The sequence below is a fragment of the Acomys minous genome, assembly GCF_964271855.1.
Source record: "Acomys minous genome assembly, chromosome: 1".
In the NCBI taxonomy this organism is placed as follows: domain Eukaryota; kingdom Metazoa; phylum Chordata; class Mammalia; order Rodentia; family Muridae; genus Acomys; species Acomys minous.
In genome coordinates, this window is record NC_140483.1 from 7,031,545 (window position 1) to 7,045,779 (window position 14,235).

Consider the following 14,235-nt stretch of genomic DNA (forward strand, 5'->3'; position numbering starts at 1 on the left):
GTGAAATGGTTTCCTTTACCAGAATTGTCTTGTCATGGTGTCTTGTCACAGCCATAAGCAGTGACTAAGGACTTCCTCTGCCTGGACATTACTCGCATCGATTCTCATGATTCAACGAGAAACTGCCACATGACTGTTGTTTATGTCAAGCCTTCCTTGCAGCAGGAGCCTCCTTGGCTTCACCACAGTGTGTGCTTGGAGAAGGTGGCTTCCTTGAGATTCTTTTCCCCAGTGCTTCCCACAGAGCAGAAGAGAGTAAGTTGTGGCCTCAGCTACAAAGGCGGAAGTGAAACAACCATCCGGTATGTGATGCAACCTTCTACCCAGTTAAAGGGTAAATGTGTTTCTTCTGAGTCTTTTCACATGCTCTGCTGGCCACGTGTTCTCAGTAGGCATGAGGCACTTCTCAAACCCTTCCACGAATGGGATGCAACCCACTAATATGTTTTGATAGAGGCTGCCTGAGGACACACTTTGATCCAATGAGGCTGCCTTTCCCCTCTTTCTTTTTCTCACTTGCCTCCTATCTGCTCCCCCAAACAATCCCAAAGAGATGGATGTGTTGACACAATCAGGCTACTGTTATGAAAAGGCTGAGCTCGCATTTCTAAAAATAGCCACCATAAAAAATTCATTGTAAAGAGATATCAAAATAATAGACAACACCTTGGGGCGTAGCACTTCTCAAATATGTGTCAAATGCACTTACCTATAAAGTCTGGGAGAGCTGTTCTTGGAAATCTGCAGTAACCATCTCCCACGAAGCGGGTCCCCTTTGTCATAGCAGCCATGGGAGCTGAGAGAGAGGAGCTCCTCCTTTCTAGATGGTACAGAGGAGGTGGGCCATTGACTTCTGCAGGAGGGAACCACCTGATATAGACTGTGGTGCTGTTGATTCCTGTCACCACTGGAGACATTAGCTGAGCAGGAGCTGAATGACACAGAAGGACATGGCATGGCATAGGTAGAAATACCCCTGTGTACATCACACTTAAAGTCAAGCCAATTACAGTCATAGGTATCAACATAGTTCTATGTATGGAAAATAGAGAGCAGAGTTGACCTCAAAGATGACTAAACAAAATGTAAAATGACTAACAAATTCCTAACACAAAACATATACACACTAAGGAAGTATTTTTCTTAGAAATAATTTCTACTTTTTTCAAATAAGAACTATTATAGCCACTATAGGTATCCTGAGCTTTTGCTTATATGCCTCTTGACTTCAGTGGACCCTTGGCTGGTTCTCTGTGTGAATATCTCTGGGTGAGAAGAAGTTGACTTCTTTAGAAAGTACTGAGCCCTCTTGAACTGTGGCTAGTCCATGGCTAGCACTGCTAAGTGGGGTAGAACCTGCTGTCCTGACGTGCACTGACCTGAGACTGAGCAGGTGGCAAGCAGGAATGATTGGGAGAGGTGGGTTTCCATTAGCATGGTGTGTGTGTGTGTGTGTGTGTGTGTGTGTGTGTGTGTGTGTGTGTGTGTGTGTGTGTGTGTGACTTGCCCTAAGGATGCCCCAAACTGCCTGCTAATGTAGGATTAATGACCTTAGGTCACTAAATCATGTTTATTTCATTTTTATCATTTTTTTACCATACTTTGGGGTTAATCTAGAGGGGCTCATACATGGTAGGCAAACATCCTACCTCTTGGCTACAGGGCCAAGTCTGTGGCTTTCATACATATGAAATGGTATCAATGTGTACTTCCTGCCTGGGATACAGTGAGAATAATCTTTGTATCCATAATTTCTCTCTCTCTCTCTCTCTCTCTCTCTCTCTCTCTCTCTCTCTCTCTCTCTCTCCCTTGATAAATAGTCATTTTCGTGTATAATTTCCTGAGTTTTATTGTAGGTTTAGAACTGATAGAAATTAAAGCAGACAGAGAGGCACACCCCACTCCAAAGGCCAAACGGAACATCCAGTGTGCAGCCTCTTACCAGTGCAGTGCTTACCAGTAAGCACAGTGGGTTCTAGGAACTACAGTAGCTGGGAGCACAGCTAGACCTGAGGTGACCATGCCACCAACCATGGCCTGAGACTTGGTCTCAGTAACTGCTCAATGACCACTGCTACAGACAGGGAGACCTGGACCCTGGATAGTGGCAACTCCTTGGAGCTGCTAAGAGATCGTACTAGTAATCAGTGATTAAAAATTTTCCATGTAACCTGATGGAAAAAAAAAAGTCAGACTAACAACTGAGTTACTGAAAATGAAGGCCAATGCTCAAGTATGGCATCTTCTTGTTTGTTTGGGATAGGGTTTATATATTTAGCCCTTCCTGGCCTTGAACTTCCTATGTAGACCAATCTGTCCCTGTAGCTCAAAATAATCCTTCGCCTCTGCCTCCTGAGTGCTGGAATTAAAAGAATAGAGCATCGTGTCCAGATTCAATGATTTCTTTTTTTGCTTTAAACAGTTGTTTGCAGGCTAACTTCCCTACTTCAAGCATGCAGGATGAGTTTGAGAGGTGAAAGTTAAGAGAGAAAAGAATAAAACTATAACCAAGGCTTTTGACCAAGAACCCAAACTATTTTTATGGATCTTAATTTATACTTGTATTAACACAGCTTTGTACAACAACAACAACAACAACAACAACAACAACAACAACAACAAGAAAACATCTTTTGTTTCAAGAAATAAAGCAGTATGAGTCAAGAGCTGAAATCCTTAAAGCACAACAGGAAATTCACCCTCAGAACATAGAAAGAAACGCTACTAGTTATCAAGACGCCCGCCAACTCTCTCAAGGGAAGCAGCCAGCTACACTTCTGTTTTCACTTTCAGAAGGAGCAGAGCAAAAAGTTCATTGACTTAAATAGAAAATTAACAGCTGTATTCATCTGCTGCTGCAGGAATCTGTGTGATATTTTTATACGTGTACGGGTTTTATATGCATGGCTTCTCGTGGTACTCTCTGCCAAAACATAGCTAAACGGGGTGTTTTTTACTTGTTGTTCTAATAATCCAAAACAAAATAACGAGATAAACCAGCCTGAAACTCTTTGTACCCAGCTTATGTTTGGAGTTGAAATTCTCTTTCCTGATTTTCCCCTGGCTGCCTATGCTTGGTTACAGGCTCAGACGGGCAGGAAGGCCCCACATGGTTTTAGTCTTGAGGTCTACAACGCAAGAAAAAGAACAATGGACGCAATTCTCTTTATAATCTGACTTCTTTTGTATGTCTACACGTGTGTGCGTATCCATGTGTTCCTCAGTTCCGTGTGTGTGTGTGTGTGTGTGTGTGTGTGTGTGTGTGTGTGGTGTGTGTAGACAAAAGGAGAATCTCAAGTATTATCACTCCACCCACGAACTCCACCAATCCTTTGAGGCAGGGTATCTTCACAGGCCTCCAGTGAAGGAGAGATCAATTAGGCTATCCTGACTGGCCAGCCAGCCACAGGAATAACCTTTCTCTCTCTCCTGGCCCTGGGATTACAAGCATATACCCTGCATTTTCATGTGGCTTCTAGGGGACCAAAATCTTCAGGTCCTTGTTTCTCTGAGGCAAGTGCTTTACTAAGTAAACCATTATCTTCCATCTGCCCCTCCTACGTTGCTAACAAGCTAAGAAACAAATACGTGAATTGTATTTGAGCTGTTCTGTGGTCACAGTTTCTGCTTTCTGCATAGAATCCTCTAGCATTGGGAGCACATGAACCTGAAGTTTTTAGTTAGAAAAATGCCATCTAGCCTACTCCCACTGATCCCCAAAAGAACGCTCTCAAATGAGGAATTGTTTTATATCTCCATTCTACTTAAACTAAATACCTGAAGTTTAGATAAATATTAATCTTTCAGCACTGGATGAAAGCACTCCTTCCTCTGCAATCTCTTTCCCAAAGCCCCATGTGCTTAATTCCTTAAAACTCTACCAACCAAATGGGAGGAAGTGGTGAAACCGCGGCCTGCCCCTCCTCAGAACCCTTTCCACCTTGATAACGCTATCCACAGCTCGCCTTAATTAGAAATATAAAGGAAGGACTAAAAAGTAAAATAAAAAGGACCACAAAGGCACCTCATTAATTTACCAATGTCTTCTAAGGTGAGAGGTCAGCTTTGCCTTCCTTCCGACAAACAGTTTAGAGACAAGGGCACTGCTACGTGGAGAGCCCACGGAGTCAGTGACAACTGTTCCAGCTGTAATGCAGAAGAATGTCTACTTCACAGAGAATCCTTCCAGCAAGCAACTGGCAAGTTCTAGGTTAGACTCCTCCAGAGGATGAGTTGAACTAGTAGAGCTGATGGCTTATCCTATTGCTTAAAAAATCTAGACTTCCCACTGGTATGCTGTAGCCTCACACTGTGGTGTCAAGCATGGTTGTTTGCTGGGTGGGTACCCTACTGAGCTATGCTTTCCATGGCTCCTCCACATCCAGGAGAGAAAATTGAGTGGAGCTGTCAATCAGTTAAACTGGACACACACACACACACACACACACACACACACACACACACAGAGGGTGGGGGTAGGGGGGGAGATTAGACTAAGGATGGCTATTTGTCAGATTGTCTAAACATAGACGCACAAATGCGTTTTTGAAATAATTTGTAATCATGGCACAGAAAACGAAAAGATAACTTTGAGCAAAGGAAGACAACTCTAGACTTCTAGAGATGTTTTACACTAATTTCCTATGCTACAAATACTGCAGCAAGATCATTCAAACTTTATAGCATTTGCCTGTGTTTTCCCACCTACAAATTGAAAAGGATTTTCAACACAATACATTAACTATCTACCTTATCCTTTTGAGATAGACTCTCATCAATCCTGGTTCTCATCATACTGTTTTCAGCCAGACTGGCTGCCCCAGGCACCCTAGTAATCCTCTCATTTCTACCTCACTCCCAGCACTGGGGTTTCAGACACATGCACCCCTGTCTGGTTTTCATGTGGGTTCAGAAGCTATGAATTCAGGTCCCTGTACTTACACAGGAAGTGCTCCATCCACTGATCCAATCTCTCAGCTTCTCAATAACTTTGTATTTTATAAAAAGAGTCCCAAAATGCTCAGCTAATGTGCATCCTTTATGTAGCATTTGTTATCTTATTGTCTGATTAACAGCATATTGTGATGAATAAATTTACACTTGCAAAATTTATGGAGTGTGGGGTCTTAAGCAAGACAGACTCACAGGCCTTTTGAATCAAATCTTTGCATTTGCTCTTTAAAACCTTGTTTGAGGTCTGCGTGGATCAATTACTCACTAGGACCAGGTATAATCTGCTTCCTGCTGTGAGTCCATGGCATCCAGTCATGATGGGGTTCCCACGGCTCATAGTGTGTAGAGTGTAGACTAACAAAGGACATCTTTAGGTGCTTTGCCAAAAGAAAATTATTTTGACTTTTTCTCAAAGATCTAAAACTATGTCAGGAATTGTTACTTTGCAAACATTGGTAGGCTTGAATATAACACATAGGATCTGAGGTCAGGACCTAAGAATTCCCAGATGGCAATAACTCTATTCAGCAACCAGGGTACAGAAGAGGAAAGTCTTCACCACAGGAGCCCAGAGATAACTCCATGCTGTCTTATTGACCAACTATTTTCTGACCCTAGAGAACAAAATATGTGTTTTCTACTTTCTTTCTGTTTCCTAGCCAGCACCGTGTGACTGTGTGCATGGTGGAGGGTCTCTAGGCCATTGTTGGATATCTCTTTTCTTTACTATGTCTTCACTGGCAGACAGGGTTGAGTTTACATGGACCAAGCGGTGATTCTCAATTTGAAAATAGACAGGGGAGCCTGGCATAAAGATCTCCTGGCACTTCCCCTTCAGCACTCAGTCATAATTTTTTTTTTTACTCTGAGTGTGGCATACAACATGATCTTTCTATGTGTGCCATGTCACAGAAAGGCTACAAGGCATGACTTTCAGAGACCTCAAATGAACTTGGTTCCTAAACATTGTCATCACTGTCTTTCAACTGACTGTAGATCAATGGCCCATAACTAACACTGCCCAGTTCTAGAGAGAAGAGGAGCCATTATTTCTGAACTACACACAGTGTAGGGAAGATGACAGCCAGCACCACCATTTCCTAAATTCCACCATTAATATAAAAGGTAGTTGCTCTGACTGTAATTATGGCATCCTTGCTACACAAACTTGAAGCTTTTATGGGGCCCGTGCAATTAGTTTCTTAAACGTATCGTAACACTTGCCTGTCTGACAGCCCAGTATTGATTTTTAAATCATTTTCAAGTCTCCTCCAGAACAAATAAATGTACTATAGTTACAGTTAATGCACTGTGTACACGCATTAAACATGGGTGTGACACCATTTATTATTTTGTGATATATGGAATGTGAGTGGTCCATCTCAGAAAGCGTCCCAGTGCTCTTACATCAGGACGGGTGTTACCATTGTCCTTGGTCCTCTGAGTTCTTTAGTTTCAAACAGTGAGAGACCTTTTCTTAATAAGATACTTAGGCCTTCCAAAACTAAAATAGGAGGGGTGCTGCATATAAATCTTTTATATATGCCAGTGAGGGAGAGAAAATTTAATAGCCTAGCAGAGAAGAGAGCTTGTAGTTTCCTAAAGGGGTCACTGTGGGACCAATGGAGACTTTATTCGCTAGCATTTTTGCCTATTCAATTTCTCTCCTTGGAGTTTCATTTATTTATTTTTGAGGGAGCATCTGTCAAAATATTTTGGAGGGATTCGAGCCTCTCTAATTCCGTCAAGTTTTACATATTTCAGCTGTTATTCTAACAACCCGCTGAAGGTGCAGAGTGAGAGAGCACTGTAAAGGTAAGGTTCTGTTTTGTAAAGGTGACTTCTGTGTGGCCTTTCCGGATGCCCAAAAGGCCACCAGGAAGCCTGATAAAAGTTACATATCCAGGAGCAGTCCTGCCCCACGGGGTCACCGCACATTTCACAAGCCAGCCTTTTCCTCTGGTACATCTGTGCCCTTAAAAGTGAAGTTGGTGAGTAAAAAGCAGTTAATTTTGTTTTGTTAGAAATAATATCATTTTAGTTTTAGCATCAAAGACAGATGCCAGCATTTTCTCGGAACAGATGGCAACTCTGTCTACTAGAGCATTGCTGTGTTCGTGAGGTCTGTTGTGTATACAAACAGTAATAAACACTAGGTAAGGATCAAAATAAATTGTAATTGTTGACATTAAATCCTGGCAGCACAGACTAAGGCTGCAATATTCCTTTTTCAAGTCTGACACATCTACTAATGCTGCAAAAGACTTTCTGAAAGCTGCCAGGACCCAGTTCCATTGAACGTATGTGTGTCCATTTCTGGTTAGTTCTCAGCCAGAATACCTGTCTCCACACAAATGCCATGGCATTAGTTCCTTTATCTATGAGGATTACTTTTGATGTTTCCAAAGAAGGTAATGCATAATTAAGAAACAAAAGAGCGGTCCATGTAATTGCTCCATCAGGGGCCACGGTATTATCCAAACTACTTTAAAAAAATCCTGCTAAGTATAGATTCCCCACCAAACTCATCACGCTAGATGCCAAGTTGGGCAGACCTAACCTTCCCCCAAAGAGACATGACCCTTCATCTTGTTTACCCAGTCTGCAGGGCCTCGCAGATGACCTCAGCTTCTCCAGCTATGCTTTCCATGGCTTGCTGGGGGTCAAATGTGCCAACAGCACAGACGCCTTTCTCATAACACCTCCGGCAATTTAGTGTTACATGGAGTGTCCCTCATTTATTTTAGGAAACTGCCGTGTTCAGAAATAATCAAAGCAAAAACAAGATAACGCTCGGGTTGGCTTGGCTTTTAGATACCAGCTCAGTAACAAACGTGCTTCGCAACCATATTTCTTTTAAAAAATGGATGTATTTTTTAATCACAAAAAATATATTGCTCCCACCATATGGGACAAGCAACGACTCACCCACCGATTTAAGATGCAACATATTGAGCTGACCATATGTTCCAATGCTGTTGAATGGCTGAGTGATTCATGCCCGTCACTTTCTAGTATATCAATTAAAGCTCCTTGAAGTCTGCATGATTTGTGCCTCTGTTATTAAACCCTGCTAATTCATCCCACTTACACATCTGTTATAAATCTCTAGGAGTGCTGCATGATTCATGGCAATCTGTGAGCATGCTACAGCAAATTCTTCTCCTTGTAATTAACAGTAAATTGTTTTACTGCCATGCAATGAATTTTTCAGTTATATCGCAAATGAACTCCTAAATGTGCGGGGTTTTTTTTCCCCTAAGAACTGACTTATATCATTAGGCAATTAAAAAGTATTGCTTTGAACCAAAAGCTTTTAATCAAGAGAAATACAACTTAAATATTGCTTAAGAGCCCTGGCAATTTGACATGGTGTTTGCAAGTGTGAAAATAATCTCCACTGAGAGAGAAAACAAACAGACAGAAAGTTTTCCCTGTGCTCAGGGTCTCCATCCTGAGGGGTAGAGGGGCGGCCATGGACGACACACAGGGAGCCAAATGTCTGCATAGATAGTGTTTTCTTATATGGGCCTAAGTCATCTGTCACTCCCAAATTTCTCAGGCTGCTTTACACTGCTCTCATTGTAGAATGCTGTCTTTACTTTTGAAACAAATAATTGGATAATTAGCCAAGTAGAATCATCACAGGACTCCAGGGCTGTTCAAGTGTTCTTGTCAAAGGGGAAGCAAATTCATTCCAGCTCTGCAGATCTTCCAAGAGCCTTTGATTCCCCCCCCCCTCACTTTCTTGGCAGCAGCCTCGGTTTCATGAGTCCATACATCAAGTCGGTAGTTTTTAACAACAAATGGAATTAAACTCAAAGAAAGGAAACTAACTGAAGGACAGCGACAAAAGTGTCTGGTGATGTGCTTTTTAATACAGCCTGCCACATTTGCATGATAATTTTTTCCTTTTTAGCGTGGAGCAGAAAGTGACTAGCTTAATGAGGGATTATGCAAGACAGGAAGGAGTGAAATGCATTCATAACCAGGAACAAAGATGGCATTATGAGAGGAAACCAGCAACCTCAGAGAGGGAATTGGGTGATTGCCTTACGCACTAGGAATAAAAAGGTGGAAAAATATTTATATTAGTATTCACTAATGACTATATAGGCAAGATTGTTGTAATTAAAATTATAAATTAACATATTAAGAGTGCTTGTTTAATCACTCTGGGTCCTATTCACAATGAAAAGACCTGTGTCCCTGAATGCAAACAAGGTGGGTTTTCAACCCAGGAGAAAGGAGAGCTACATTCCACATTAGGTTCAAAAAGGCAACTTAACACACCCTTAGTTACCTGCTCAGGGGGTGGCGCTTCTCAACTTGCAGTACAGAGGCCAATGACGGGTAAAAGAAATGACATGGAATTCCTTTAGAAATGGACCCCCAAAGGAAGATTTCATCCTGACAGACTGGGAAAGGGTAGCAATTCACAAATTTCCTCAATGAAAAGGGTAATCTTTTTTTTTTTTTTTTTTTTTTTTTTTTTTTTTTTTTAATGTGTAGCATGGATTGAAGACGTCCAGCCAAATCGGTAACTTCCACCAGACAACCAGCGGTACTTCCACAGGCATTCACTCAAGCTTTGCCAATTGCTCCCTCAGGCCCATTGAGAACCTGTACAGGTACCAAACCCAGAACTAATACAGTACCCATGGTGACACTCACTCATCCTATCAGTGGACCTGAAAATACTTCAAATAAACCATCTGGTTCTCAAACGTGTTCACAAAGCAGCTGCATAGAACCTCACAAGTATGTTTTCAAAGAGTGGTCACTAAGATTTCAGTGAAGAGAGAAACACTGTCACCATCCCACACTTCTAAATGGCTAAGCACCTGTTTGGATCTGTGACTTTCCACTACAGCACTACTGGATGACAGGCCTCCATCCCTCCACTCACACAGAAGGGCTAAGTCACCTGCAAACCCATGGTGAGTCACTCCACAGCTCGCAGAAATAATAGAGCAGGGAAGACCATAAAGCAGACGGTCAACCTTCCATTTGTTTCCGATACAGACTTGACTACACACACGCCTTGGCTTCAACATTGCTTACTTTTATAACACACAGCCTATGAGTCTTACTCACGCGTTCAATCACAGGGCAAGAATGGGGAAAGAAACATAAATACCTACTGAAAGTAAGAGTCTGGCAGTTACAAGGCTGCAGCTGCTGTGCTTTGCTTGCAGGCCAATAAAAGCTAATTTTTCTTCTCACTGATCTGAATATACCTGCGAATGGTGCATTTATCCTAAGACAAACACAACAAAAACATCCTCCCAGTACTGCTGTATAGATTCCTTTTATTGGCAGATGGGGAGTCACCTGTCCCGACAGCATATACTGATGGCTAATACTATATATTCTTTCTTTATTTTCTAAAAGCCACTGAAACAATTTTCTCCTGAGAATAAAGATGACTCTTAGCACGGACAGAAGCTAATGCAATGGATTAAGTAGAAACTGGGTGAGTTGAAATGTTTATCAAAACTTCAAAGAACTGCCTTTGCCTTTTCCTAACCCATCCTTTACTAACTGCTCAGTTCTCTACCCTCATCTTTACTCAAGCCATTGCTGGACCTCCCGTCTTGATGCATGCATGTCTTGATCTCTGGACAGCATGTGGCATTAAAGGTACCAGGCCCCATCTAGGACTTTTCAGGTGGGAATCCCTCTGTGGTCTTACCCCTCTTCCCTTACTTCTCTCTCACTGTTCCCCTCCTGCATGCACTTGCTCAGACACTCTCCTTCACCTTGTATCACTGTATCTTCTCAGCCCCACTGGTTCATTTTCACCATAGCTCTCCCTCCATCTCCCTCAGATTATTATAAAACCACCAGATTTGCATGCTCTGTTTCTAGTTGCCTATAGCTGCCACGGATATGTTTCCACCAGCCCATCAAACATAAAGATATAGGTTTGTCTTCCCCATATGTCTATCTTTTTTTTCAATTTTTTCAATTTATTTATTTTTATTAATTTATTCTTGTTACATCTCAGTGGTTATCCCATCCCTTGTATCCTCCCATTCTTCCCTCCCTCCCATTTTCCCCTTACTCCCCTCCCCTATGACTGTTCCTGAGGGGGATTTCCTCCCCCTTTGTATGCTCATAGGGCATCAAGTCTCTTCTTGGTAGCCTGCTATCCTTCCTCTGAGTGCCTCCAGGTCTCCCCCTCTAGGGGACATGGTCAAATATGAGGCACCAGAGTACATGTGAAAGTCATACCCCACTCTCCACTCAACTGGAAAATGTCTTGTCCATTGGCTAGATCTGGGTAGGGGTTTGAAGTTTATGCCTGTACTGTCCTTGGCTGGTGCCATAGTTTGAGTGGGACCCCTGGGCCCAAATCTGCCTATCATAATGTTCTACTTGTAGGTTTCTAGGACCATCTGGATCCTTCTACTTTGCTATTCTCCCATGCTTCTCTCATCTAGAGTCCCAATAGGATGTCCTCCCCTCTGTCCCAGTTTCCTTGTAAGTGAAGACTTTCATGGGACATGCCCCTTGGGCTAGTGTCCAGATATAAGTAAGTATATACCATTTGAGTCTTTCTGCTTCTGGCTTAACTCACTCATTATGATCATTTCTAGCTCAATCCATTTGTCCACAAATTTCGGGATTTCCTTGTTTTTAATAGCTGAGTAGTATTCCATAGTGTATATGTACCACAGTTTCTTTATCCATTCTTCTATTGAGGGACACTTAGGCTGTTTCCATGTTCTGGCTATTATGAATAAGGCTGCGATGAACATGGCTGAGCAAATCTTCTTGTGTGCTGGAGCATCTTCTGGGTATATTCCAAGGAGTGGAATAGCTGGGTCCTGAGGAAGCCCTGTTCCCAGTTTTCTGAGATAGCACCAGATAGATTTCCAAAGTGGCTGTACTAGTTTGCATTCCCACCAGCAATGAAGGAGTGTTCCTCTCTCCCCACATCCTCGCCAGCATGTGGTGTCGCTTGAATTTTTGGTCTATCTTTTTCATTTTATTTAACAGCGACACCATGTTCTACTCAAATAGTTACCATCAGCTTCAACTTTTCCCTCTTCTGGACCTGTAGCTAGCTCCCCTATAACGCTATCCATTTCATCTGTCAGTCTTCACCTCCGCTCACTGGACAAAGCCCTGGTCCCCGCTGAGATCGCCTCTGAGAATCTGTGCATATCCCCTCACCACGCTCACAGGGTTCTGCCGGAGAAGTCTTCCTAAACCGCACAATTCCATCATAGCAGTACTGGAACGGTGCCAACTTCTAACACGGCGTCTACTACATTTTATATGCTCAGTGAATAGATGCAAACATCTTTATCAATCATCCAAATCCATGCACAGCAGCAGCCATGGATGAGATGCTGTAACCTTTGAACTCAAAGTCCTTCGTCCTCTGCTCTGTTTATCCTACGGCTTTCTTGGCTGAGAGTCCTAGCGCATTTCCTCACGTCAGTCAGTCTATTGGATGTCCTTAAGCTAAATACCATCAACAGTGTCTTTCAAATTCCCGCAGACTTGTGAGCGCTCCATGGTTCGTTGGTTCTTTCTTTCTTTCTTCCTTCCTTTACACACGCTACAAACATTCTCTTTTTTTTTTTTAGATATTTATTTAATCATTTTTAGGTATACAAGTGCTCTATTTTCATGCACACCAGTAGAGGGAATCAGATTCCATTGAAGATGGTAGTGAGCCACCCCGTGGTTGCTGGGATTGAGATCAGGACCTCTGGAAGAGAAGAGAATCCGGTGCTTGACCATTGAGCCATCTCTCCAGCCCCTTACTTGGAACTTTAGAAGTAACATACAAAATATGTTATCCTTTTGCATGAACTGAAAAGCAAGTAATAGAGATAGCATAAGTTGCCTAAGTGTCTCACAGCTGGTGCTATAATTTAAACATGAAAAGTCCGTCACAGGCACTTTGCTGAAGGCTCGGCTTCCTGCTGCTAAGTGCTGCTCTGGAAAGTTCTGGAAGTGTACAGAGATAGGGCCAAGTCAAAGGCAGTATATTACAGGGGCCTGCCTTTGAAGGCTGCCTGGGTCCCTTGGTCCTTCCTCACATAGTGCTTCCTGCCTACCACGAAGTGAGTAGCCTCTCCATTTGTGTTTTCCCACTGCCATCATATTCTGTCCTAGAAGGGGGGGCAAACATTGTGACAAAATGTGCCTTCCTGGCTTCATGTTACTATATTTACAAATTAGAAATAATCAAGAAAGAGAAAATAATTGCTCATCATCCCACAAAATATATATGAATACATTCTTATTTTTACTTTGGAGGCAGGAGAGTTCAGCTCAAACTAAATAATGGAACTAACTATTGGGAAAAAAACAATAAAATAAAGCAAAACAAAGCACAAAAGGCTTAATATCACTCAAGTCTGAAATCTATGTAGCTTCTAGAGATTAGGAGATATTTCCAGGTCCTATTTCTCTATGATAAAAAGGCAGAGAGGGCTAGGCTCAGTGGTACACACCTTTAATCCTAGAACTCAGGAGCCATAGCTAGGTGAATTTTGAGTTCAATTCCAGCCTGGACTGCATAGTGAGCTCCAGTACAGCCAGGGCTATGCAGAAAGACCCTGTCTCAAAAAACTCAAGGGGAAAAAGTAGGGATGGGGGTCACTGAACAGTTTTGATTTGTATTTTCTTGCTTGTTAGGATAGGGGACAATAGAACACAAGTTCAAATTTTTTGCAGAGGCAGGTAGGATTTCAGAGGTTTGAGGTAAGTCTCAACAAAGCCCAGGTCTCAAAAGAGCCAAGCAAAGTAAGAATGAGGACGCCAAACACCTTTTCAAGTATTTGTTGGCCATTCAGAGGTTTCAGTTACCCTATTTTCATAGTCATTCCTGTGACAGAGTCGGCAGAGCATACACCCTAATGACTGCAAAGGAGCCGTGGAGAACACTAGGCAAGGGGCTTTCTGTTTAGTGGGAACTCACTGCTTCCAACCACAAGACAAGATCACTGGGGATGTTGTCGATGACGCTGAGAACAGCAGTTCCTTATTGCACTCCGGTCTCCAGGATCTGTCTAGCCACCAAGGTAGGCGCGTCTCACATCACATCCTTTCATTTGCTGTGTCTATAGGAATGTGAGCTGACATGTTTCGAAAGTGAACCTGCTTAGAACTAGAGTCTTTCTTCCACGAGGTGCAGACGGTGCACTGTGGCACAGAGGAGACAAGACAGTTGCAGATGCAGTGTCACTAAAGATGCCGTATGCAATGATGCCATGAGGGAAGACACATTATGCTAACAGCAGCGCCAAGAGAAGATTG

The 14,235-nt window shown here is 42.6% G+C and overlaps 1 protein-coding gene across 1 annotated transcript in view; it reads right to left on the reverse strand.

The window, feature by feature from the left end:
* The window catches only part of USH2A (usherin), a 683,333-nt gene that overhangs the window by 485,876 nt on the left and 183,222 nt on the right, over positions 1-14,235 (reverse strand). The window contains exon 21 of the mRNA XM_084773188.1: positions 710-931. Within this exon, the coding sequence (XP_084629314.1) occupies positions 710-931 (222 nt within the window). The remainder of the gene's footprint in view (positions 1-709; positions 932-14,235) is intronic.